At 40.4% G+C, this 27,573-nt stretch overlaps 1 protein-coding gene across 1 annotated transcript in view; it reads right to left on the bottom strand.

The window, feature by feature from the left end:
* The window catches only part of LOC104537234 (probable phospholipid-transporting ATPase VA), a gene marked incomplete at both ends in the record, with an annotated part of 61,378 nt that overhangs the window by 13,783 nt on the left and 20,022 nt on the right, over nt 1-27,573 (bottom strand). The window contains one exon of the mRNA XM_010180055.1: nt 4,879-5,083. Coding sequence (XP_010178357.1) covers nt 4,879-5,083 — 205 coding nt within the window. The remainder of the gene's footprint in view (nt 1-4,878; nt 5,084-27,573) is intronic.

Below are 27,573 nucleotides of genomic sequence, written 5' to 3'. Positions count from 1 at the left end.
CACAGTGGGATTTAGCACAGTGCTTTCTCCTACCTGCACTCACCAGTGTGTCATGCTGCACACATGGATCTGATCTGGGCTTCAGTGTGAAGACAGTCCACTGTCCTTTTGACTTTAAAGACAGACCATGCAGAAGTACATTTCTGACTATCTGAAACATTCTAGCACATCCTGTCCCTGTAGTAGCTGGGTAACACGACCGCAGTCTTGGAGGAAAAAATGTCAAGACCTTTGAAAAATCTCCTCTTTCCTTTTTTCTTTTTTTTTTTTTTGACCTACTCACTGAGTGATTTTTCTTGTTATTTTGAGTGTACAACAACAAGGTATATATTTAAACTGGTATCTTCAGATGTACAAGCCACAAAGCAATGTATCAGTGACTCTTCTCACAGCTCTGTATCAATAGAATCCTAGAGTGTAGAATTGAGTACAGAAAGTACAGGTTTGTGTCAGATCATGTTCGTTAACAAACACACAAAGCTAACAAGCAGTATGTTCCCAGTCTACTATAAATTACTCAGACCAATCAAAGCAGCACTAAAATAAGCAATATTTCTGGTCACTTGTATTATAAAGGAAAACAGTTTCTTGGAATTCACAAGTGGAGAGGTCCAATCCAAGCCCACAAATGCTGATCTTGGATCTTCTGAGCATATGTTTAGAGTAAAATAATGCCTGCAAAGCACTAGAGACAAGGATACAGAACAGCTTCTATAATTGCTTATTGCTACTTCAAGAGTCAGGCTAAAAAAAGATCAGCATGGTACTTTTCTGAACAAAGGTTTTGAAGGGGGAAACTGTAAGATCTTATAGTCTCTGAGGCTATGGACCTTATATGTTGTTAATCATAGAATCATAGAATGGTTTGGGTTGGAAGGGACCTTAAATATCATCTGGTCCAACCCCCCTGCCATGGGCAGGGACACCTCCCACCCGACCAGGGTGCCCCACGCCCTTTCCAACCTGGCCTTGAACACTTCCAGGAAGGGGGCATCCACAGCTTCCCTGGGCAACCTGTGCCAGTGTCTCACCACGCTCACAGTAAAGAATTTCTTCCTGGTATCTAGTCTAAATCTACCCTCTTCTAGTTTAAAACCCTTGTTCTATCCGTACCTGCCCTTCTAGAAAGTCCCTCCCCAGCTTTCCTATAGGACCCCTTCAGGAACTGGAAGGTCACAATGCTGAAGAGAGACACACAAAAATCCTTCAGAGCATGCAGGCAGAATGGCTGCCCTGCCAGAAGATAGCTGTACCCAAAGTAACAGAGCTGGGCTTGCTGGCTTCCGTGGGAGGGCATTTGGAGAGTGTGCTATGGTTGCTCAGTTCACAGCAACACCAAATTGGCAACCAGGCTCTCTATGGCAAGCAGCTTGGTATAGACCTGTTGGACTGTAAATTGCATGGGTGGACACAAGTCAAAGACAGAATAAAGCAAGGATAAAAGTGGCTTAAAATGACTGTTCCTACCCCCACCTCCACTCCTTTCCCATGCCCACCAGAGTGACTGGTATAGAAATAGTTATACTTCATTGACTTGCTTCACAGACACAAGCTTGGAAGCTATCAGTTAGTTCATAAAACACAGAAAGGCCAAGTTTTGTAACACAGCTTCTTTTAAATGCTTGAGATACTGCTACAGAGACATTACTCAAAGAGAGCAACAGAAAGATGATATTTTGAGAAGAAGCTTCCAGAAAAAATCTGTGTTTCTTGTCCTATGATAAGCCACATGACCAGCCACGTCATTCTGTAAGGGAATTGGGGGAAGAGTTTAGCAGTGTGGGAAAGAGAGGGTCAGGACTACATAATCTATTTGTTTGTTTTCCTGCTTGAACAACAGGGCTGCAGAATGACACAGAACCAAACAGCTATAAACGTAACTGGGAGTTTTTCTGCTGAGTACAATGGTAACATAAAAATATTAAAGCATTCTTGTCCAATGTATGAACAGGTTGGGATGCAGGTCCTAGAAGAGATTTGGGAATTAACTTCTCTGAGGTTTGGTAAAAGGATGGTCAGTATTTGGTGCAAGAAAATTTTGGTCTTCCAAAGTATTTTACAAGATCTAATAATAAGCTCTCTCCAGTTCTGGCAACTTCAGACACACTCAGATAGGAACTGAATGTCACTCTAAAAAACAGGCATCACCTTGCTATTCCTTGCTGCTTGGCTGTGGACCAACTATCCATCCAAAATTTCCCCAGCAACTCCCTCTGTCCCACTGCTGAGTGTCTCTCAGCAGGGCAGCACCTTCAAGAACCAGTAAAAGCCTATCCTTACCAGTATGAGGTGAGGAAGCTAATGCTGCTCTGTGAATTAACAGCGTGCTCAGACAGGTTTTGGCCAGGACTTTAATGAGGATAGCAAGTGCTAAGCTGGATAACGTACGGGACGCTGTTACAGAGAGGCTCTGTGATGCTGCAGCTGCTGAGGACTTGCTACTTGCAGGTGTGCACGTTGCCTACATCTTAGTTGATGCAGGACCCAGCCTTGGATATTTCCTGCTTTCTGAGCTATTTTAAGAGAGGGGAGGTGGTCTCATGTGGTTTTCTTACAAGCTCTCTTTCAGTGCTTGACTTCTTGGGGCCCAGTTCTGTTTTCATTGGAATGAATGAGCTTTCTGTCATTGACCCCAGTTTAACCCCTGACAATTTATTATGGACCTCACTGCTATTGTAGCTAGGCATTTAGTGATCTAAAATTTATTTTAAAAAATTATTTATCTATATACTTTGAAGCACACTTCTGAGTTAGGAAAGCTCCATAGTAATCTTGTATTATAATACAGAGAACTAAGATACTGAAGATATTGAAATGCAAAATGCATTAGGTATCTACAAAGCTGACTGTAAGTATCTATATGATAACTGATAAACCAGACTATGCTGCACAAACCATGCCACGTATACCTTAATGTGCTGAGCTGCTTGGCACATAAACCTAGATTTGCTTCCCTAGGTAGGCACTGTTTCCTCAGTTTTATTCTCTAATGGAGCCCAGTTCAGACTCCGATAACCTGTTTAAGGAGGAAATGGCACTGTCACTTATTTTCCATGCAGCAGTCTAAAAATTACAGGACTTGCCAAACTGTACAAAACTCAGACTTGAAGTCTTTAGTTGCCTGGTTTGTATCAGCAATTTAAACCTCAGTGAGTATGCCAGACATGGGATGGCAGGTGTACGCCCTCACAGTTTTTCTCCTGTATTAAGGCATGCATGTGTTCACTGGTTAAAGACAGAAGAGTAACTCCACAACTGATGGCTCAGGCACAAACACATTTAGGCATCACAGCTCCCAGGAGCAAGGGAGTCTGTAGGGTCAGCGGGTTCCTTCTTGGCCCACCGGCTTCCAGGAATCACACTCTGAGTGCTGAACTGTGACCCTGCCATCAGGTAGCTGGGGATCCTGACATGGTATAAGGGACTGAATCTGGGTAGCAAGTCTTGTGATGATATGTACTTGGACACATCAATTCCTTTCACTGCATTTACCATCACCTCCTGCTGTGCGTCAGATGGTCCTGGATCACAGAAATCCAAACATCTGCTGTAGATGAGTGGAGGAACTGGTGCCTTCCTGGGTCGTCCTCTGAGATAGCGCTAGGACATAACCTTAGCTTATAACTGTACCCACAAACACAAAAGCATCTTTGTATTCAGTAGCCTACATGCAACCTATAGTTTTTGTCCTACATAATGTGCGTGAGGTCACATAGGAAGTCTACACTGGCAGAGAAGTGGGACACATTATCTGAGTACCTCCCTGGAGTTCTACCCACTGGGAGAAATCTCCTCTCAGTGGGAAGAGGATGGGACATCTGAGCAGCAATTCAATCAGCTTCTTTGAAACAATCAGAGTTTTTGAAACATTTGGCCTGTAGCTATTAGGCTTCTTGCAGTGGCATTAGCTGCCGTGTCATGTCTAAATTCTATGTGGAAATCACTGATTATCTCACATTTTTTACAAGCTATTCAGAGAAAGGTTCTATCTACCACAATGAATTATTTGGAAGGCACATTTATTTTTATCCTATCAACTGGACTGCAATGTCATTAATGCTGATCTACCTCAGTACAACTGTAGGCTTCTGTAGTTACCTTTGATGACAGTGGTAAGGGCAGCAGCTTCCACTGTTTGCAAAATCTTTCAAATGAGAAGAGCTACTAGGAAAAAAGATGTCGCTGAGTACTAGAAACCAATTTTTTTTTTCCCCGACAAAATACAGGAAACGGGGGTGAGCTGGGAGAGGAGGGCATGCAAGTAAATACTGTTTCAGTAAGATTATTAAAGTAAGTAAAACTTCAGGTAATGTCCTCTAATTCTGCTGACAGTAACTGATCTGGATTTTGTTTTGTTTCAAAATAGCGCTGCTGGGGAGAGATAAGCATAGTGAGAGAGCAGTGAAATGGTTTTTCAGCACAGACACCTCCAGAATGCATGCATGCTGTCCCTTTAAATCTTTAATGCTCCAAGTGCTGGAGGGGTATTCTGCAACACAGAGTTTCAGGCAAAATTCCTAATTGAAACTGATCTGGTTTGCATGCAGGAAAAATAGTTGTTTATATTTAAATATCTTCCTACTGTGTTTTCAAAATTCAAGCTACAATAGAAGCCACTAAAAACCTCCAATATTTTCCAACCACACACAATTGCCCCAAATAATTCCTATTCAAATTCAGGGAAAAATTATGGTAAAATTTCTGATACTATGATGAGGTCAGCTGTTGGCAAGTGCTAGATTTTAATGACATCCATAACAGTAACTCATTAGTACTACTAGAACAAGCAGATTTAGCTGGTGAGGAGTGGATTAGTGAGCCGTTTACTTACCTGAAAGAAATTCTTATCTTAAATGAGAATTAGGAATGGTGACTTACCAGCTCTAAGAACCTCCTCACCACCTGTCTTTGTTTTAAGTTAGTTTCACCATCCAGGTTAGCTGTTTCTATATGGCACAGCCCATCGGGATCACTTGAGGAGAGCAGCAATATGTCAGCAGGTATAATTTCATTACAGCGAAGCTGTACAAAGTCTCCAACTTGCACTTCTTTCCAGTATCTGCTTATATATTTCTTCTCATTTCTGGAAAAAAAAAAAGACATTTTCAGGACATATATAAAAAAAATGCACAGACCGGAGTGCCTCTGATAAGATCTGGTTTGATTTGTAACAGAGCAGTATAGTGCCTTTGGAAGGTCCTCAGGTACTCTCAAGTTACACCGGGAAAAGGTGATGCAGGCTGCCAGGAGGCCACTTCCCACCAACTCAGAACCGGGTCCAAGTTCCCAAGACACTTTTAAGGCTCAGAGGACAATGTATGCGTTAGATTTGGCTAAGCAGGGTAAGCAGGAACATCATACTCTCTCCTTTCCCTCCCTCCATGCTCTGAGCCATCCATCTGACCCTGTGAAGGGGAGGGGGACACTGTCTGTACCAGATGAAATGGAGTCACAGACTTTCAGGATGAGTGGGTAACTGAGAATGGGCTTGGGCACAAGACACCTGCTTGACATGGCTCCTGAATGTCCTCCATCACTCACCACCATCTGCTGCAACCTCAGATTACAGAATCACAGAATATTAGGGGTTGGAAGGGACCTCGAAAGATCATCCAGTCCAACCCCCTGCCAGAGCAGGATCACCTAGACTAGGTCACACAGGAACGTGTCCAAGCGGGCTTTGAATGTCTCCAGAGAAGGAGACTCCACAACCTCTCTGGACAGCCTGTGCCAGTGCTCTGTCACCCTCACAGTAAAGAAGTTTTTCCTCATGTTCAGGTTGAACCTCCTATGCTCCAGCTTGCTCCCATTGCCCCTTGTCCTGTCATTGGACATCACAGAAAAGAGCCTGGCTCCTTCCTCCTGACACTCATCCTTTACATATTTATAAACATGAATGATAGCTTCCAACAGGGACAAACTTTGTATAGTGCTGCATGTGATATTTGGACACAGGAGACAAAAATCTGTAATGGAGAGGAACTTCCAGTATTCATTGCTAATGCTAGAATTATAAGGATGTCATGTGGAAAAACGCAGTCCCAACTGCACTACTGGGAAAGAACACTGTCATTTCTTTTAAATATTTTTGCAGTATCTCTGTTCCAGCCTTAGCATTGTCTGTTACATAGATAATTTCTGCTTAGAATTTCTGCTTTTATTCTGGAGTGTAATTTCTTTGTCAATTCAAAGACTTACCCACCTGAAACACTGATGTGTGTGTTGTTCACTTAGATACAGCCACTAAACCTCTCTAGATTTAAAGGTCGTGCTAGGTAGCTATTTTTTCTTTTTTTTTTTTTACTTTTTCTTGAAAGCAAGAGGAGAAAGGAACAAGTGATTGCTTATTTAATTCTAGCTAAAAGTCAAGGTTTTAGTTTCATGACACGCACATACTCATGTGCTTTCTTTGCATTTGTGTAAATTGCTTTCTTCTGTTGTGTTTTTGAAAGGAAATGAATTTGAAATAAACTAATTTCAAAACAGCCACAAATATGAACTTGGTAAAATACCTCCTGAAAATGGGAAGCTGCTATTCTGACACTTCTCTAAGCTGTCAGAAGACCTTTTGCCATGTGAGCACCGAGACGGCTGTCAGTGCTGGCACCATCACTGTCACCAGAGACAGTCTCCTGTGACAGCATTTTAACTGGCAGAATGGGATTCTGATGGAGGTGAGGGTGGTGGTGGCTATTTTATGTACTTTGAAGCATATTATGTTTAAATACATCACTTTCAGTAGTAATGTGAGTAGATTTGTAACCAAGTGGAAGTACTCAAGTCCTGACAATGCTTTTCCTTTGGAGTTACTGATAGTCATGCCATGCCTCATTCATCCTTGTCACGGCTTCACTGGTGTTAAAGGAACTAGTAACTTAATTGGCTTTTATTCACTTATTTAGCCTAAATCCTGATCAATAATGTGGCAGGTAGCACAACAAGGATGTATCAGATCAGGTTTTACCTCCTAGAATTTCTTCATTGACCTTTCTTAACATTTATAATGAAAATTGTGGCTGTGATTTTGATTTTGATAAAACCTGAAAAAGATTATTAAAGAGCTAAGTGTAAAACATGATAGTCTAACAAGGGAAAGTACTAGTTGTTGATATTACCCATTCCCTTCAGGCTCAGGCAAAACCAACATTCAACTTTTCCTGCTAATACGTATGAATTGCTTTGAAACCTGGTGTGCCACTGCAGATCTGAAGGGTTTGTTAGCCATGCAATCTGTAACTCCAAATCCCTTCAGGTGTGGCCGTTGCTCTTCATCCTTTTTAATTTAATGGTGAAACTGGGCGATATTCAAATGCATAAACAATGAATATCAGTAAAGAAGTATGATCAGGCTAAAAATAGCACACAGTCCCATACTATGCTATAAGCACTACAATCTTTTATTTCAATTCTATTGGTTGTAAAGCATTGCTATCTTAGCATTTCCTCATCTCCCACATGCTTAGCAACTGCCACAGCTATATGCTCTGTGGCAGGAAGGGTGGACATTGAGCAACACAAGGCCAAATGGCTCTGCTGGGATAAATGAAGTTGTCCAGCCTGGAGAAGAGAAAGCTCTGGTGGCACTTACTGAGGCTTTTCAATATATAAAGGGGGCTTACGACAAAGATGGAGAGGGACTTCTTACCAAGGCCTGTAGTGACAGGACAAGGGGCAAAGGTTTTAAACTGAAATTGGATAGGATTGAGTGGTCACTGCAAGTATTATCTATAGAGTATGGCATGATACTGTCTTCAGGTGGGGTGGTCAGATACTAGATGTACTACAAATACCTAAGTCCTTTAACGTGTTCAGCCTACTTCTCGGAACAAGCAGGTTAGTTCACCTCAGGACAACTTTCTTACCTCTACCCAGTACAAACGTGCCCAGTGACCCCAGCTACCATTTTGCCATTGACTTCTGCAGAGACAGAACTTTGTCATCCAAGTTTTGTATCACCTCCTAAATGTTTATTCTTGCTGTTATATTGTGCCCATAAACTGCAGAAGTTATATGATATACAGAGTTAGGAATGTCACACTTGTTGTAAGAGAAAGGCTGTAAGCTTTCCTTTGTGTTTGTAAGGTGTGGCATACAAGAATGTTGGTTTAAATTTTATCTGAAGTTCAGGGATTTGAGCAGTCTTGTCTCAGGGTGCCCTCACAGATATTCTTCCAGTTGCTATTCAGAGGGTGCCCCTTCCATGACTCCAATGATGCACATTGCAGTGGACTACTGTGATAGAAAACCTGAATTAAACACAGTATATCCATGGGTGGGCATGTGTGCATCATTATGTATTTGGTGTTGTTTTCAGATGGTTCATTATGCTTTTCTACTTCAGAGCAAACAACATTTAAGCAGGTGCTTCAGCTGAGCTCTTCACAGTAATGGCCAGGCTTGGAGGATAACAACAGTCTGATGCACAAGGCTGGAATAAATATGCTGCTGCGTGGTCGATGCCAGTCCTCTGCAGTCCCAGTGCAGGGCTTTGGGCACTGCTTGCAAGGGACTCTTCCACAAAAGCTTTCAGCAAATGTAAGTAAACATCATACAAGCTCTGGGAATATTTTGTCAAAAGCCTCAAAGAATTCTGCAGGAACACAGGACTGGGAGACCGCATCTCAGCAGTCCAGCCCCCTCCCACAGTCACAGGAACCCCTGCCATGGTTTTTTTAGGCCAGAAGCTAACACCCCACAACTCTAGTGCTACCTGCCCTCGCTTATCACAAGCCTGAAGATGCGTTTTAGTACCTATGACAAACTTAAGGTTGATGGTACAAGAAGCCAAAGCTGCAAACTATGATGAATCATAGGAAGAGGTCAGACATACTAATTCTTACCTTTCAGACCTGGTGAGTCAGATAAAAATCTTCCAAATCAATATGCTGTCATGCACTACTGCTATGCTGCAAAAATAATAGATACTGTTGGCACTATCTAGCTAAACTATGAATTTCGGACCCAGCTACTGTAAGGTGGTATGTGTTGGGCTCACACATTAAAAATGCCCAGCCTCCTGCACACAACCTAATCTGTATCAAGGCACATTTGCATGCAAACAACGTATCTGTCAGCTGTGGTTTAAACCCACAGTCACGCGGAGCTTCATGCTTCTCTCTGCTGCAACTGAAAGCAGGACTTGCCAGTGCTTTCACTTTTCTGAGCATATCTTTACAGGTAGATATCAACTCAGATCTGAAGATGGATGGCTAAAAGGTTGTCCAGTGCTGCTACACCAATATCAACGCTGTTGGCCAACAGCAAATGTGGCCCTGCCAGGAGACAAACTCCTCTAGAGGTTGATGTTCTTTCGCAACTATGAAGTGTAATTATGTCAGCATATCCACTTTCAAACTTATAAAGGAAAGTCTGCAACATCCTTTCAAGTGCATGAACACAGAGACAATTACTCTAATTGCTATTAAAAATTTGCATTAGTCCACCTACTGCATATATTTGGCCTATACTCTGTTTTGAAGCAGAACAGCCTGAAAGTTTGTGCAAGAACTGAGACTGACTTTGTTTAAGAAGAAAAACTAAATGAAAAATACTGGTAACTTTTTTTTAATTTAAATTTAAATTTTAAATTTAAAACCACAGAAACTCAGAAATTACATTTTCTTTTCCTGTTAACCATGGTTCTCCCTTTTCTGGCCTCCTTTGCAGCATCAGTTGATAAAGATTATGCCCACAATTTTCCTTTCCTGACCATGTAGACATCAATTTTTGTCTACAAGACACTGAAGATTTCAAACTGTCTTTACTTAAACATTACAAAAATAATTGTTTCCTTCTTATGAATAACTTTTAACTGTTTTGGTATGATAAGGAATTATTCAAAATGACCATCCTTAAAGGGAGATAACAAAACTACACACACACAAAATTTAAGAAGAATCTTCTCTCTTCTCTCTTTTTCTTTTTTGGAAGTCTATTGCACAAGCAATAATTGGTAAGAAACGTGAAGGCCATGAAGCTGTAATCTGTTCCCATTGTGCAAGGCCTGCAAACTGGACATTCTATATGTCAAATTGAGAATATGGGACTGCTAGGCAATCATTTCTTGCTTCCTGTACTTCTTCTCCATGTACAAAAATTACTGTTAGTGAGTGGGAATGGCTGATGCAGATTTACTTCACCAATGCTACACCTGCACTTCTATGTAGCTTAGTCCTAACACGGGCTCCTATATTCATCTCAGCAAGGCTTGTAAAAGACCTTTAGTAAAAGACAGAGGATCTTCTCTTGTACCTTTTGGGTGCTCAGTCTGGCTTTCATAGCATAACACTTGCTATACAGCTTGCGGCTGCAATCCAGAGGTTTTTAAGCCTCTCAAAACATCTAAATGAAATTAAATGTTGTTTCCCAGTCCAAGCCCATCCGCTGACCAGCTTTTGAAGTAACCATTGTCTTCACTTCAAAAGAAATCAGACTCCTTTACCTTCCCTGCCAGCTGAGGATGGTCATTGAACCAGTAGGCTTGAAAAGAAACACAGCAAGAAATTAAGTCTGTGAAAGAGGAAAAGCCCTCCACAAAAGACAGGTCAAAGAGTTGTTGTGTACAGGGCTGCTATGGAGTTGTTCTCGATGTTAGCCGAGCCTTTCCATTTCAGGAGGCAGAAATAGAGTGGGATAGCACTAAAGAATCTATCAGGCACATCTCTGCCCCCAGTGACTTAAAACATGTCCAAATCAGTTGGCTGCAAGTGTCATGACAAGTCTCCTGGTTAGCATCAAGCTAACTATAAAAACTCGGGGCTAATTGATAGGGCCCAGGGTGAGCAGCAACTCCAGAAAGAGAACCTTAAGACTTTAATGCAAGGACAGGAGTGCCTCATCAGCCACACTATCTTTAGGGAGACCGAATGGCTGCTTCTCAAGGGATCCTTCATACTCATAGTTTCCCAAATTGTCTGTTCTTTGCCTTGCCTGGCTTGAAGCCCTCGCTTTCAGCCCTCCACCTCTCCTCCTGATGCTCCTGCAGATGTGGAGAGGGTTCCCACTAACTGAGCTCATAGCACAGCTCATCGCAGGCTACAAAAGCAGAGCGGGTAGATAGCACTGAAATGTGTGCAGAAAAACTGCTGTGCTATAATCAGTACCTATTACAATTTGAAAACTACAGGTGTAGCAGATCTCAGAGTTTAAAAACAAATCTATGAGACCAAGGCATACATTACACAAAGTCTGAACACGCTAAGTATCTATGGAAACGCACTGAGAACCATTTGGGTATAATTACAGTGTTGTGGCAGAATGAAGGAAAAACACGTAGTGTAGCATAAGCTAGTGCCAAGGCAGGTTACATAATGCCCAGAGTATGTCTCCATTCCACCACAGGCGATAACATCTGTTTCTATGAAAATAAATCAGGAAGAGGCTCTGAACTTGATATTAATCAGACAAAACAGATCAACAGTGTGTTCCTGAGAAATGCCGAAGAGAACAAAGTCTCTCCATGACCGAAGTTTCTAAACAGACCCTTACTCACATTATTTCAAGGGCACTTGAAAGTTTTCTCATTTTCATGGACTTCAAATATTCTTTTTTTTGTTTTTGGATTAGCAAGTGCAAATGTATGTTATAGTTGCTAGAAGCAAATGTGTGTGTAATGATGAGGCATAAAGGTGCCTTTTATTAAATTCACACTTTCTGAAAACTGCTAGTTTTTCTGTTACAAGTCAAACTTTCTGTGAAAAGAAAAGTACCCAGGAAACCTCAGTGATTCAGGTTTGCAATGTGGGAGTAATAATTTAACTTTTTTTGGCAGTGTTATCTCCATTATGCCTCATGTTGAAAGAAATCTCACTATTGTTCACTACAATGAAACATTTACTACCCGGAATAAATGATTTTTCAGCCAAGCGACTTCTTGTTGCGATAACAACGTGAAACATAAAAGCAGAACATGTAATGAAACTTTACAAAAAATGAAGAAAGAAAAGGTTGTCTTCCAGAACTTGATTTTAAAACTCTAAGACTGTTTCAGAGAGACATCTAGTATTAAGTAGTATGATTCTTGACACTTCTATATGTACTGCCAAAAATGCTAATAAAGCCCTATCACTCTTCCAGTAAACAGACATACTGGGAGAGAAGACTATCACTTGCTTATATCTGCAGGATGGACAGGTAATAGTTAGTACTGAGGCTTCCTAAATGGATAACACACAAGGAGGTGGAAGAATTGGAAGAACAACCCAGATACAATTTGCATCCAGTCCTGTCAACACTCAAACCCATTAGTCAGGCACCTCCGCACTAAAGCCACAAAGCTTTTGATAGTTTGATATGAGAGAACTTCTCTTCTGAACAAAGTAATGCAACAAGTGCTCATCTTCAGATGTTTTCTTTCTGAGCATCACCAAACACAATCCTTGCACTTGACAACATTGCTTACAGGTACCTAGAGCAAAAAACCATAGATGCAAAGGAGATGGCTACCTAAGCACACAAGCCACACAAGTTTCTCATCCTTAATTTCAGGACCATCAAAGATAATTAAGATTGAATATTTACATTACAGTGGTGTCCCAAGCCATTGCAAAAAGATTCAGCTGAGCCTGGTATTGCGCAAATACGGAAGGAGAAATAAAGACCTGCCTGATGGGAACCCACTCAAATTACAGACACCTAATGACACAAATCTCCTGCATCTGTGCCTGCTTCCTAAACAGTTAAAAAAAAAGCAGGAACTCATCCAAGGGAGATCTCAGGTGCCAAATTTTGGTAAGACATAAGCTTCCAGCTTCCTTGTCCTCTAAATTGATAATTAATGGCATGAAGATGCTTAGGAAAACTGTCTGAATGCCTAAGATTCAGGTGCAAGCTAGATGCATAAATTTGGTGGACTAAATCCTCCATTTGGTGCTTTCCCACTGCATTTAAGCCAGTGAAATCATCAGGTGACCATTTCAAGAGAGCTTTTCATGTCTCAACAGTACATCTTAGAAGGTAAATTTAGCATGGCTCTGCAGAGTTAATGAGGGAAATCCCATTCTTTATTAGTTTCAGGCACATCAATGGCAATATTTTTCCTCTCATTCTTCTGGTCCCGCACACCTGCCTGATTTGATCTCAGGACTGCCTGACCCACACCATAAAAATGTGTTAATATACACAAAAAGCCATTTGTAAAGTACTGCTAAAGAGAGCTGCTTCCTAAACATAACAGTTTTTATCTGAAAAATCATTCCAGAGCTTTTAGCTAAGCATGTAACAGTTGAAAGAATTTTTATCAGGAAAGGTATTTCCTACTAATTACGTGCAAGGCCCAGATGGAGTCGTTCACTGATACTCAGTTTGAGAAACTATTTTTCTCCACCAAACTGCGTCATATAAACACATCTCCTTTAAAGCTCTAAAGCTCACAAGTTATCTAATCATTGCACAAAAGCCCTCTAGAAGTTAACACAGTTCAGCCATTTTATGTTAAGAAGACAATTAGGGAAAATAATGCTAATAATTCACCTCTTTCACATTTAACAGGCAAAATCAAAGTCTCAGGCTGAAGTTTAAGTGTTCAATATTCTCCAGTTCTTCCCGAAAATTATAAAGTTTTACATTTTGCTTCCACTTCTGTTCTTCTCTGGGTAACATCCATCCATCCATGACATCCATCTCAGCTGGATGTTCTCATCTGTTCTCATTTGGACAATCTAAAGTTCAGGTTGAGGACAGGAAAAACACTTACTTATCCAAATACCAGCTGAGATCTTAGTGAGTCTCGGGGTGCAATGCTTGCATTCAGAACAACTGAGATGATGCTTTGCATGTTGCTGCCTCTAAGTTCCTTCTGTCTGCAATGCCAGAGATTTGCTTTAGCCCATATACAAGACACTGTGACTTCCAGTGCCTCACAAATGTAAACAGCTTAAAGAACTGGCAATGATTTTTTAAAAAGTAGAAAAAACCTTTTGACTGTAATATTATAGAAAGACTTGCAGAAGAAAACAAAGTTAGATGCTGCCATATATCTGCAGAACATGTTAACAGTTCTCTGAAACTCAGGTGTGAAACTAATATGTGGGTAACTGATTTGCAAGGATATTAGAAACATGTTTTGTTGTACTCATTTGTCAATTCTTATGAATTTTATTTAACTCTAGAGTTACTAAGGAATTACTTTCGTCTCTGTATGAGGACATGCATTCAATGGAGATTCCAGAAACAGGGAAACTTCAAGCTCTGGCACACCTCTGTTGACATTGAGAGGTACAAAAGGAGATTTAAGGTCTTACCCTGGATAAAACTGTGGTCTGTCTCTATATCTATTCAGTCAGATGCCTGCACAGAACACCCTCAGGCAGGTACAGCAAAGTGGGCAGTTTTACCTGGCAGTCGTGGATGCCTGCTGGCTAGCAGGGAAAGCAACCGGGACACATCTGTGTGCTCCCGTGATAGTGATGGAAAGAAGATTTGGCAGGATTTGTGCACAAACACTGACCTTACCTTGAATTCTAACCTGTGAATAAAAAGAGGCCCCAAAATACTCAGAAGTTGGCCAAAACGTGTATCACAGTAGCATCTAGCAAACTTGTGTTCATCAGATGCTATACACAGGTTTTAGAGCCCTGTCACTGGTAGGACTGGCTGCCCTGTGCACAAATTCCCAGTGAGGTGAGATAACACTTCACTTGTGAGCCACTGCTCATGCTCCACCACACTCATGTCTTCCCAACTGGCTACGGCCCAGCAGAAAGGAGGTCAGCAGTTTTGGAGTAACTGGGTTCTCAGAAGTTTTGCCCTAATCTGGAGGAATAGAAGGGTCAGCTAAGGACCTGAAATATGAACATAAAAATCTTTTCATTTAAAGCCTTTTTTTAGTATTTATTATTTTTATCTCTCCTTTGTTGCTATTTCTTCACACAGTTTCTTAAACACCAGAGCTGTTCTCAGAAGAGACATCTCTATCACAGTAACTGAACCAAACACAGAAGAGCAGGATATTGCTGCAGTGCTCTCTCTAGTGCTTGTACTGGTAGCCAGAGTGGAAGAACTGCCTGACACTTTTAATTTAGATCTACAAAGTCACTTTGTGGAGAGCAATATCAGTATAAATCCCTGGGGAGACCCTGATCTGAAGCATAAACATCTATCTCCAGCATCAGTACATCTCCAAGACTGAAGGAGCAGTAAAAGGCATTAGACTCAGAAGAACCCTAATTCTTCCATGTAGCTGGCAGGAGAATAGGCCTTAACCTGTACTTCAGGCAGATCTGAAAAGCACAGTTGAAGTTTTAAATATAGTGACTTATCCCAGGCTGTATGTAGCCAATTTCTCTATATTTAGCTGCTCTCACAGGTTATGTAGCCTGTCTTTATGTTTCTGGACCATTGCTTGCCCCAGCAAGACAAGAATACTAATGTGAGGAAAAGCAAACAGCCTCAGGCTGTATCTTAGTACTAAGATGTTTAAAGATGTTTAGATTACCATAGTGTTCTCAAAACAAAATAAAAATCTGAAAATCTCTAAAATTCTGGTATAAAAGAATAACAAGATGTTTCCCAAGAATGCTTTCTTAATGAAGATTGATAAGGCTACACCTAAACTGGGACCTAGGAGCGTTTCCCAGTATTCATGAGTACACATGCTGGGTTGGATCCTGCATTAGACTGAAACCAGGTGCGCATAAACTGCAATGTGCTATGCTCTAGGTCCTGATGCAGTCTGAATTCAGTCTTATATAAGGCTGTTTTACAGGAATTCACAGAATATAAAAATGTTCCTCACTTCCATCAGAGAAAAATTAGAAGACCAGACTCCATGTAAATCATATGCAGTGATATGAATCTTTGAAGGTTTGAGTCAAAACAAGTATGTCTACAGGAGCAAATTTTATATTCAAAATTCTCAGTGAGAGTAAATAATAGAGATCCATATTGAAGAAGTGAGAACCACAAAATGCAAAATTCTACTATTTAAAGGAAATGCAAGATGCCTTCAGTAACATTTGAGTAGTTCAGATGCAATAACTTGACTACTGCTGGTACCTACATATAAAAAATTCAGAATTAGAATTCATTTAATGTTTTCAATGTCAATCTGACTATACTGAGAGCCTCTGTTTTCACACTATCTGTTGCCTTCCCTGAATTAAAGATGTTGGTCTTCATCCCATTAATATTCCAAATTTACCGGAGTCAGTCAATGAGTGTAGTTGAATATGAAATACTAAGCTAGAATAACACTTTTGTTTTCACCGAGATAAATGCACTCTTTTCCTGTCCCACTGATTTACAATCAAAATGACTATGAATTATAGTCAGCCCAGAGGAATTATGAGGTACAGTCAGCTAACGCAGACAGTGCAACTCAACCTGTTAACACAGTTATTCAAAGGCCTTGTAATTAAAGAGCTCTGCAGGAAAACAAGTCATCTTTGCCACTTGTCCACAACTACTGAATTATTATCAATAAAAAGGGCAATTTATAAAGAATTACACACCATCAGTACAAATTTTGATAGCCTGTTCCCATCAGTTTACTAGACAATACATTTTCACAACGAAGTATATCATTCCATAATAATTTCCATAATAATTATCCACACTTTTTAAAAATCATTGAGGCAGTTATAACCCGAATATTTTCAAGAGCTTGTTGGCTCTCAGATGTGTACATGTTTAAACAAAAACATGCACAGTTACAAATACAAACTTCTTCTTCACTATTGCCCTATTATAAAGAAATAGTGCCGTTTATGAACACTGTTTCGTGGAAACTCTTTTTAATTCATTTTCAAGAATTTAAAATCTATGCAGGACAACTAATAGGAACGGATATTGTACTCTTTGGTTCTTTTTACATAAGGTTACCTCATCAAGCTCAATCTTTCTTGGTAATTACTAAAGAAATGATTTGCTAATATTATTCTCACAATAAGAAAAAAATGTTCATGCATGATTTTGACTTATTGTTCACTGAACTGCAAGGCCAAGCTACAAATCTTGGCCCGAATTCAGCAAGGTACCTTAATATATGTCTAAACTCAGGTGCAAAAGCACTCTTTCTGGCCAAACCCCAGAAAGACGACTTCTCTGTAGTTTGCATTCATACCTTCCTTGAGGGAAAAATGATAAAACACCAAAATTCAATACCCTAGAAAAAAATAAATTTCAAGGTCTTTACTGCAGCCAAAAGAAGAAAGCGACTGGCTGCAAACAGCTCTGCTTTTGAAATGCCCAAAAATTGAGCTTAGAGCAAGCGATTACAAAGAGACTATTGAAAGGGTCTGGATCATGGAGGGGGACCAAACAGCCTAAAAGAGCTTCTGAGATCTGAAACACCTCAGCAGGTGGCAGCCCACCCTGGTCGTGGGCAGAAAAAACAGCACTTGGCAGCTTGGCATCGACCGAGACCAAAACATTTGTGTCACAACCCCTCGGCAGAAGCCAGCTTAGGAAGGCAGGAACACCAGTGCTAAAACTGAACTTCAACCTGATCTCTCAGTGTGCTATTCCAAATTAAACCAATCTAGTCCCTCAGATAACAGTTGCCGACCTAACGAATTATTTACTCTGAACCCTTCTCCCACAAGTCTGTAAGAAATTAAAAAAGAAATTACAAAATTTGAATTGCAGGTTTTTAGAGGGCACACAGGTCTTCAAATTAGCTGAATTTTAACACATTCAAAGTCCAGTTCTTAAACTTTCTTCGCAGACACTTCTCTCTCCCTTGTTCATCACCATTTCCATCTCTCTTACTCAAACCCATAACTAAGGGCTATTTTTCATTCCTTCTCTCCCCATCATAAAAGAATCACCACATCTTAAGTGTGTGTCTTTCTTTCTCTCCCTAATGTAAAACTCTTATCAAGACACTCACCTCCAGTCTTGCCTCCATCCTTTTTCCACATTAGTTTGCTACAATCACTTTCCTTCTCTGTCCTCAGCAATTAATGACTTTGAACCCAATGGCTCCTCTTTGCTATCTCCAGTTGAAAGCTGAATCCTCTTCAGAGCACCCTCCTCCTCCTTATTTAGCTTTTGCTGCACCTCTGTGGATGGTGATCTTGACTGTTGGCACCTCATGATTGATTTTTTTTATGACTCCTCTCATAGATAAAACACTTTTCCAGACATTAAATGGATTGCATTCAGTTCGTAACTGTGAGGTTAACTAGGGAGAATTCTTTGTAAGGAAGACATCCTAGCTTGTAAAACTTCTAAAACTGAAAGTCATAGTTGCAGTCCCCCTGTGATGTGGGTCTTAGTCATCAAATGAAAATGTTGTATCTGCAGGCACAAATTTAGACCAAGCTGCTTTGTAAATGCGTAATACAAATTCTGAAAATGCTTTCCCAACTACGCTTAAAACAATCCATTGCTTCTGTAAACATACGTCAAGAGTTGCTTGTGTCACCAGGGCAGAAATTCAGTCTCGACGCCTTCCAGCCTACAGCAGGTCACTCCATGAGCACACTGCCAGCTTGCGTGCTGCTGCCAGCTCGGTCTGTCTACGGAGACAAAAGCCATGCACTGCTGGCACCTTCCGAAACTCCTGCCCTGCTCTGCTAGTTGAGCTGTGGCATCAGAGCAAGAGAGTGGTATGAGGAAAATGTGTAAATTCTTCAGGGTTAAACTAAATACTGTAAATTTTTTTTTAGCTTAATCCAAACAAATATGTTTTCTTGACATTTTTAGACTTACATTCATTTATTCTGCATAAAAATAAGCAGAATCTTTTACGGAGGACAGGAAGGCATCTTCAGTCATTTTTTGTTTAAGATGAGAAAAACAAATTGCTACTGGCCCAAAACTTTGTTTGAGAACTCTAAGAACACAGCATCATTTTCCTTCATCTTTTCAAACAACAGGACACAGCAGAAACAGTGACACGAGGTTAATCTGAGAGGCAATGCTGTAGGCAGCTCCAAATTCTTCCTATGACTAGAGAGCACGCCTCCAAAAAATCCAACCTGATAAATTCTGGGAATAAAAGGAAGCAGTATACTGTGTTTTGCAAAGATAAAACTGTCTGTCATAGACATACTGATTTATAATATGCAGTTTACTATGACATACTAATGACGTGAATATTTAGTCTCTGGAGACTGTCAAATGAACCGTGAGAAAGGGCAGCATTCTCTAGCAAACAGGTTTCTACAGCCTGTGCCACTGCCCGTCGCAGCCTATGCCACTCCATGGCAGCTGGCAGCCCACTGGAGAAGACCCCGTCGCTGTCTGTAACACATGGTTCATCTGCCTTAGTCCAAGGCAGCAACAAATAGGACTGCTGCATTTGACACTTTGTGCAATTGAGCTACATTTGGGAAAGGTATCTGTGGAATCAAACCAGCTTAGCTACAGTGACACTCATTTTCAATTCGGACTGAAAGAGACCTTCTAACTCTAAACATGTGCCAGTCTATACTTTTATTTTTGACAAGGAATATGAAAAATTTCATGTTTTGTAAACACAGTAAACCCAGGCTGGGTTTACATCCTTTAAGGAGAACCCTAATTTTATACATGTGATGAAGAGACAGACAGCAGAAGAGTCTGCTTGATGGGGAGAGAGATGAGAACAGGTACATGAGATACATCTAGAAGAGGAAAGTGTGAAGTACACATGGAGGAAAGACTGTAAAGAAGATTAAAAGCAGAGAAAGGAACTAATGGCTATTTGAAAACAGTGCAAGGGAACTTAACTAAAATCTCCTTTAACTTAAGCAAGAGAGTAGAAGTTCTGGTTTAGGAAAACTTCAGTCAGCAATTTGAAAATGGGGAGAAACTAAGGCTGGCTGGTAATAAAAGGCTGTTGCTTCTGTAACTCTTACTTTTCCTGGGGACTCCGAAGCTTTATTGCTAAGACTGCAAAACAGGGCAGTACTCTGCAGCTCTGTCTTCTGGATCTGCTACATTAGTTTTGAGACCCTACCAGTTTGTGGGCTACAATGGTTTTTGGAGATGAAGGCTGTGAAAAATTCACACGCTGAATATCTCTTGAGGGCTGCACTCTTGGAGTGACTTTTAGCAGCAGAGGAGACATTAAAGAGAATCTCAATGGACGATTCACATTCATTTTCATACATGGGGGATGCCAGTTTTCAGAGAGAGGCTACAGCAAAATGTTGTATTTTTTTGTCAGTGTTGCAAAGATGCGCCTCGGAGCAGCGAGACTCACTCAGTTTCTCCCAAGAAACCTAGGGAGGGGAAATAAATATCCTTATTTGTGACTTTCATAGCCAACTTTAGTTCACTTGGTAGTGAATCTTGAGTTCTGTATGTTTAATGACATAAAAAACTAAAGGAATCAGTAACATTTTTGTATGTGCGATACGTACAATACTTCCTGTTGCACTTTGTTATCAATCACCCTTTGCTTCCACATCAGTTCATTTGGGAAACATTACAGAAATTGCACAGATCCATTTTTCCTCCTTTGATTTAGAATTCATTTGAACTTTTTTTTTTTTTAAAATCAATCTTGAAACTGAGGATGGTGAGACTGAAAAGTTTTTCTGAAGGATAAAGGTAAAATGATATAATCCATAGATTGGGATTTTATGATTAGTACTGTTAATAGTCAATCAATAGAAGTCCTATTTCTTATTAGAATGAATTTTATGCAAAGAAATCCAGCAACTGAAAACTAAAGAGCAGTGCCTCCTTCAACCCTTAACAGAGAGTAAAGTGAAGCATGGCAGCAGATGGGAAAGTAGAAATCCAGCAGGATCCCAATTTTCAGTAAAAATACTTTACCTTCTCACCTGCACATACTGATAGTTATCTTTGAGTCAAGAGAGCCTCAAATTATTTAATCTTGCAGTGGCCTGAGTATTCTGTGCTCACTTTAACAACCTTAAACTTCAATGCTGAGCTCAGCAGAGCTCTATCTGCTGACACCTACTCCTAAAGTTTATGCAGTATTTAGAAGGACTCACTATTTCCTCAGCAAAACATTGTAAGAAATTTCAGGCCACAGAAGCCCAGACTGAACTTCAGTACCAGTTTATATCAAGCTATTATTTATTTGAGCTACCATGCACAGTACAGCCTGAAAATCAAAGGTTTTAAATATGAGTGTGGGAGTCGGGCAATCCTAGGTTTACCACAGACTGCGAATCTGTCCAGCAATGCACTGAAACTAGGAGAGCTTTAGACAAATCCCAGCATCTACCAGCTACAAATTTCCACAAATGCTAAGTGTCAGACTAGTGACAGACTGCTGGTTAGAACTGACTGGTCAGCCTAGACCAAGGCAAGTTGGGTTTGGCATCAGGTCAACAGCATCATCATCTGAAACCCAGAGAAAATGAACAAAGATGACTCCTTGTTTTCTGAAAGGAAAAAAGTGTGAAATAGAAAACAATCAAAGTTGCCAGATCACAAAACACTGAAATAAAGTATTTTAAAATAATGGATTTGCACTTTTAAGAAATCTGCAGTGTAAGTACTTGGTTTGCTTATTCTCCTGTAGTGTCCAGCCTCCCTATCTCAAAGAAGCTGGGACATTTTAATGATGTTGCTGTCATTTTGCTTTCAAAGGAAACTTGTCTTAAGGCCTCAGGATGGACAGAATGCCCATTTTTCAATAGAAGATGGAATACCATCTCTAAACATCACTAAATCTATTATTTCTGGTCTAATGTAATCTTTTGCATATAGATCAGAAAATAGAAAAAGGTGTTTCTAAGATTAATCAATTACTTAGAGCAAATCTAATAAATTAGCCAAAGTTAAATTCCAATAATAATGTCTACAATCTATGGAGGTGAATTCTCTGATTCCTTTACAGTAAAAAAATGCTCCTTTTAATACAAGACATGCACTTCTTTCTTCAAGAAGAGTTATATGCCTTTATATTTTTCTAAAATAGCTTAGTGGAAAAATGAGGAAAGATATAACTGTCTGGGGACTGTGACTATTTTAACTGCTAACATGCCTTATTCAACTTTATGCCTAATGTAGCTCACTTAAAAAGGTCACTGCACATGTCTTTGAATGGAGGAATAACTCTGTAAATGAAACTATTGATTGTATTGTACTGATTATTATTTGATAGTACTTAGTCAATTTTTAAGTAAAAAGAAAATCTGTTGCAGTCTACGAGAAACTCCAGAATTTATGAAAGATGTGGACAATTATGGTGGTTCCTAAATGGAAGTGACATAATAATGAGAGACACAAGGCTGGATTTTGCCATCAGTGTAACAGGGCACTATACAGATATACTCAAAATCCTCACTTTTTTTTTTTAACTTTAAAATAATTGGGTACTATGAGCTTCAAAACTTGCAATCATATTTTTAGGGTGACGGTATAATACTCGAAGAAATACATTAAGTGGCAGAATGAATAACAACGACAAAGGTCTCAAAGGGTTACATGTCAGAATTCTCATAGATGACAATTGGAGCTTTTTGGCTGGCCTCTCTGACAATAATCAGCTGCAGAAAAAAACACCTACAAGGATGTAAATCTATATGTGACTGCATTTCCAGAAGCTTAAAAGTCTAAGAAGTAAAGAGAGTACATAAAAGTCTGGCTGTAAGTGCTGTCATCAGTGTAATATTTCACGAAAGCTTTCTAGAAATGTTACTTTTAATAATATCAGGTGTAAAGAGTAGAGTAATATGGCTTATAAATTACTGGAAGGGCTGCTGACATAGGTTAATAATGAACGACAGCGTATGGAGCATTGAGAGAGAGGCACAGAGGAGTGCTTGATTAACTCCAGTTTTAGCCCCCATCAAAGCTAATGACCTGTAGGCATGCACCATGGTAAACCAGACACATCAAACACACAGAGTACAGGACCTATTGAGGTACATTATCCCTCATCTGCTTTATTACACAGGCATAGCTATGCTAAATTAAACTGATGGTTTTATTAGCTCTAGGCTGTATTCAGTCAGTTTTTAAGACTGCTCCTCATTTTGGAGAGATTCCTGATTCACTGCTTGCGGAAAGACCCGAGATACTCAGGTTAAATATAAGATGTCTTATCACTGTAAGCAGCACTGAGGAACTCCTCTCCCAAACACCCTCTGGAAATTATGAGTATGAAGAAGAAATGAAGTGAGCTACTAAATATAACACATAAGCATGGGCTTGTAGAGCACGGGTGAAAGAGGTCTGTGATATCCTCTGGTGAAGCCACAGGTCTAGATGACACAGAGATAAGGATGTGAGAACACACTGAAGCACACGAGTCCCACTCGCGCCAGATGAGGGTGTGGATGGCAATAATATCTTGAAACACAACAGTTGAAGGTCAGCACAATTTGTAGCTAAACACAGAGATGATCTAGCAGGGATTTCTACTCCTCTTACTGCTCTGCAGTTTGAAATGTTGCCAGGGACCTCAACAGTGGAATGAAAGGGATGAGAATCTGGGCAGAGTTCAGAGAACACAAACATGGAAAGGTCTTTATGAGGAAATACAAAAATAACTATGTTGTACAGTGCATTCAAATAATCTGCAGAGATGTGATAACACTACAAATACTGGGACCTGTTATGTGAAAGAGGGAAAGCAGATTTAGTGTGGTACAAAATGGTACAAAGAGCAAAAGAACCAAAGTCCATCAGCTGCTTAACATCTGGGCAGCAAATACACTAAACAGAGACTGGGACTACCAGACAGGGACTGCTGTTGTGTCCAAGCAGCACAACATCCTCATATGTTGATTGAAACTTGTATTTTGAGGAAGTGAAAGGCTGGATAGCCCTGTGGCTCATCCCAAGCCCTAGCACAGCAGAGGCAGTGGTACCTGATGTTTTCCTTATGCTGCTTTAGGAAGACACTGCAATTGCTTTACCTGTTCTAAGTACTGCTGGGCCCAGCTGAATGGTTGCCCTCTGCAGCTCATCGCTGCCTTCCTGTAATAGGTGAGTGATCACTCCAGTTGCTAACACAGCTGCTGGTGTGGCTGCTTCTTAGGTCAGGTCAGTTAAAAAAAGAAACCACTATTAAAAGTGCTGGAGCTCATCTGGATCATTTTGACTGAGCTGAGCTAGGAAGTGACCTTAAACGCAGTTAAGCTGAGCAGCTGAGGGGGTGGAAGAGGGTCCCGGGGGTAACCACATCTGCAGGGCTCAGCTACGGCTAGAACAGGATGTGTAACCACACTGCTGTCCTCCGCTCTATGTCAGAGAGGATGTTTCTGCTAGAGAAAAGCAGTTCTTTCTCCAAGCCTGCTCAAGCCCTCTCGGTTGAGAAAGCATCACAGTTGCCAGTAACTGTGGTGGCCTGTCCACTGCCCGCAACGCTGGGACCACAAACTATCTGACACTTCAATCACCATCAGCAAATATGAAATGTTCCTTATTGTTACTAGTTTGCACAAGATTAAAAAAACAAAAACCCTAAAATTAACCTCAGATAAGAAACTCTACCATGTTTCCGACCCCCTGCCTCATCCAGAATTTTACCTTAACTGAATATGAAATGAAGAAAACAAAAACAACCTCCCTGATCCCTTCACACTCTCCAAGACTTATTTTTCTGGGGGTTTACTTGGCACACAGCTTAAAAATTAGGTATTAAACAGAAGTGCTGAGTGAAGATGTCTGTCATAGACAAGTGCCCAGTGAACCTGCTAGCACAAACCCAAACCTGACCAGAGTGCCTCCCACTACAGCTACCGTCTCTGAGAGCCGTGACCTTTCAGCCATCCAGCTTTGTCCCTAATGCGCTGCAATACCTTCAGAATGGTCTGCTAGGAGGATAAATGAGTTTAATGAGTAGTTCCATTCTGGGACACTGCTCCTGCCAGTATATTCTGGGTTGTGTGGTTCACTTCTTAGACTATAATATTCCCTAGGATAAAGATGGACAATTCTTGGCTGCAGGGTGGATACCGAAAGGTGGTTTTCCTAAATAATAAATTAGGTCAGTCTTTAAATAAGTCATCTCCTTGTCCTTGGATAAATATTTACTCCTTCCAAACTAATATTAGGTTTATGTGTCTCCCAACAACTTTGTTCTGTTCTGGTTTTCATTAGGAGTTCTGGAGTCAGCCATGACAGAAATCTACTAGATAGCTTCAGAGGCCTGAAAAAACAGAAACACCAAAAAAACAAAACAACTCCCTTGGGCTTCTAGTTTCCAATAGAACCAGCCTGTGTTAACTCAGCAGCTAGGTACTGCACACATTTTAAGGTAAGTTATTTCCCCAACAAAAAATAACCACTGGAACAAACTGAAAACAAGAATCTCCAAATGTAAGAACCTCTGAAGAGCAGAAGTTTGCATTTTCAAAAACAACTGATGACTTATTAGAAACTTAATATTAGAGAGGACTTATCCTTCCAAAGGCTGGGGCTCCAAAAGGCTTGTGTGTCAAAGGCAGGGAGAAAAGCATTATTTCCTGGACACAAGGTCCTGGCTGTATATGGCACTGTCACTGGGCTCAGGACAGAGCCCAGAGAACAGGGGTCAAACTATCAGAGAAGGCCAACAGGGATAAATTCGGAAAAATTAAAGGGAGGGCTATTCCACAGCAAGCAGTGAATCTTAAAGATTCCTGATGGCAGACAGATCCATCATTTTCAGAAGGTTGATGTTTTTCTGGTTTAAAACAGTTTTTGTTTCAAACTGTTGTTCCCTAATGATTTCAGAATTTAAAAGTGTTTCATCTGGAATGAAGAACAGCTTCAAGGTTTTCAGCGATCAAACTCTGGGGAAAAAGATCATTTTGTATCCCTCAAAAAGCTTTTGATTTCATTTTGATCTTTTAAAACAATCTGAAGGTAAATCAAAGAAAAATTTCTGGTCACTTACCTCTGCCTGGTTTTCTTGGCATGCAAAACAAAGCCCAGAGAGTGGCTCAAATGCTTCCATGAGAGCAAACATGAGAGGAAGAGAGTGGCTATTTAACCATCAGGGAAAGCCTTGGACAAGACCAAGTAGGTATAAAACTGTCTATGAAAAACTAAGGCTGGAAAGAATGTGACTTTAAGGACCGCAGAAAGGTAGAGCAGGGCACCTTTCTCACAGAAGAAGTATGGACAAGCAGCCCAGGAGCTTTAAGGTAGAGTGTGATGCCTTCACAAAGGAGGCCTTTCACCAGGAGGCAGGGACAGGGCATCAGTAGCCCATTCCACCTCAGCCACGCAGTAACACGGTTTCTGAAAACGATGACCCTGACACTAAAGTGAACCCTACCCAGCCTTATACTTCTGCTGGCAGGCAAGTTTCTGTCCCCGCTGAGCTCAGTAAGGGGTTGACACCTATGTCTTTTCCAGTGACTAAGCAAATGCCTCTGTTTTCAATATGCAGAACACCAGCAATTTGAAAATGCACCATCATACAGTCAGCTTATCATCAGGCATTGCTGTAATTCACAGCTTTCCCCTGTAAAGAAGAAAGGCTAACAACAAGCAGAGGGAAGTAAAGTTGACCTTTTACCCTTGAATTTTACGACCGACGAGACTTTTATAATCTCTATATATTCTTTCTTAATGCTGACAACTGTAAGAGCAAACAGGCCTGGTATCCATAAGCCCTGCATGCAACAAGAGCCAAGCGACAGCAACAAAAGCCAGGTTAAGGTCTCAGCAGCTTTTATGATGAGAGTTTTGAATGTAAGGTCTCATGTTCTGGACCAAGTACAAAGCTGGACTTGTTTATCCTTTCTGCCATAGAGTGTGCATTTAGCTGAAGCAGAACAATCAGCTTGAGGGAACATTCTTAAAAAAAAATAAATGGGCTTCATTTATTATTCAAAAAAAGGGGAGAAAAACAAACATGAAATTTCAGTATACGCCCGAGAGGTTTTTTTCCAAGAACACTTGTATTTGTTATTAGATCAGTAAGTATGCTTTGCTGGCCACATCAAAGCTCCTTAATTTATCTGTGATCAGTTTGAGGTAAGCTTGTAAGAAAATGCCTTTCTTTTTCCATCAGCTAAAAAGAGTAAGCAGGAAAAAAATATCCCAGACATCAAACTAATCAAATTATACATGTTTGTGGTCTCTACCTGTCCCTTAAAAGTGCTTTTGGAGAACAAAGAGGTCTGCTTTAAAATTACTTACAAATAGAAACATTTGTCATTTTTTTTTCCTTTCAGGAAAGCCTCAGTGCTTTATCCCAAATGCACTGAAGTCACTGAGGTTTTCCGTAGTGATTTCCGTGTGCTTTGGAACAGGTCTCAGCTGCACTCAGATTTTTGACAAGCAAAAGGCTCTGAACTAACCCCTGTGCTCCTGTGCCAGAATGGGTGGGAATGGATTTGATTCTCACTGTGCTCAGAATATCTTCCACAATGTTTAACACTGCAAATTTCCCCCTATATTAATAGCTGATTTGCATGAAAACTAAAGGCAAAACGTAGTCCTTAGTGAGTAGTGAAAAACAGAATGCTGTGCTAAAGTAATAAAGCAACATGTAATTTATGTTCTGAAAATATGACAAATAGGAAAAAAAAGAGGGAACTAATTTTGCATCCATTAGAAATAATGGGACTTGTGGTGTTTAGTCCAGGTCGAAGAAGACTCCAGATTCTTTTGATGCGAATGAATTAACATTGAAATGAAGAGCTTTGTGTGGTAAACTCAACAGATAATGTACAACTACACAGGAGGAAAATCTAACCAAATCTTAAGCTTGTGGTATACCATGAA

This window comes from Mesitornis unicolor, unplaced genomic scaffold, assembly GCF_000695765.1.
Source record: "Mesitornis unicolor isolate BGI_N332 unplaced genomic scaffold, ASM69576v1 scaffold20142, whole genome shotgun sequence".
NCBI classification, from domain to species: Eukaryota; Metazoa; Chordata; class Aves; order Mesitornithiformes; family Mesitornithidae; genus Mesitornis; species Mesitornis unicolor.
The sequence above is the reverse complement of the archived record's forward strand: the minus strand, read 5'-3'. Positions and strand labels throughout refer to the sequence as shown.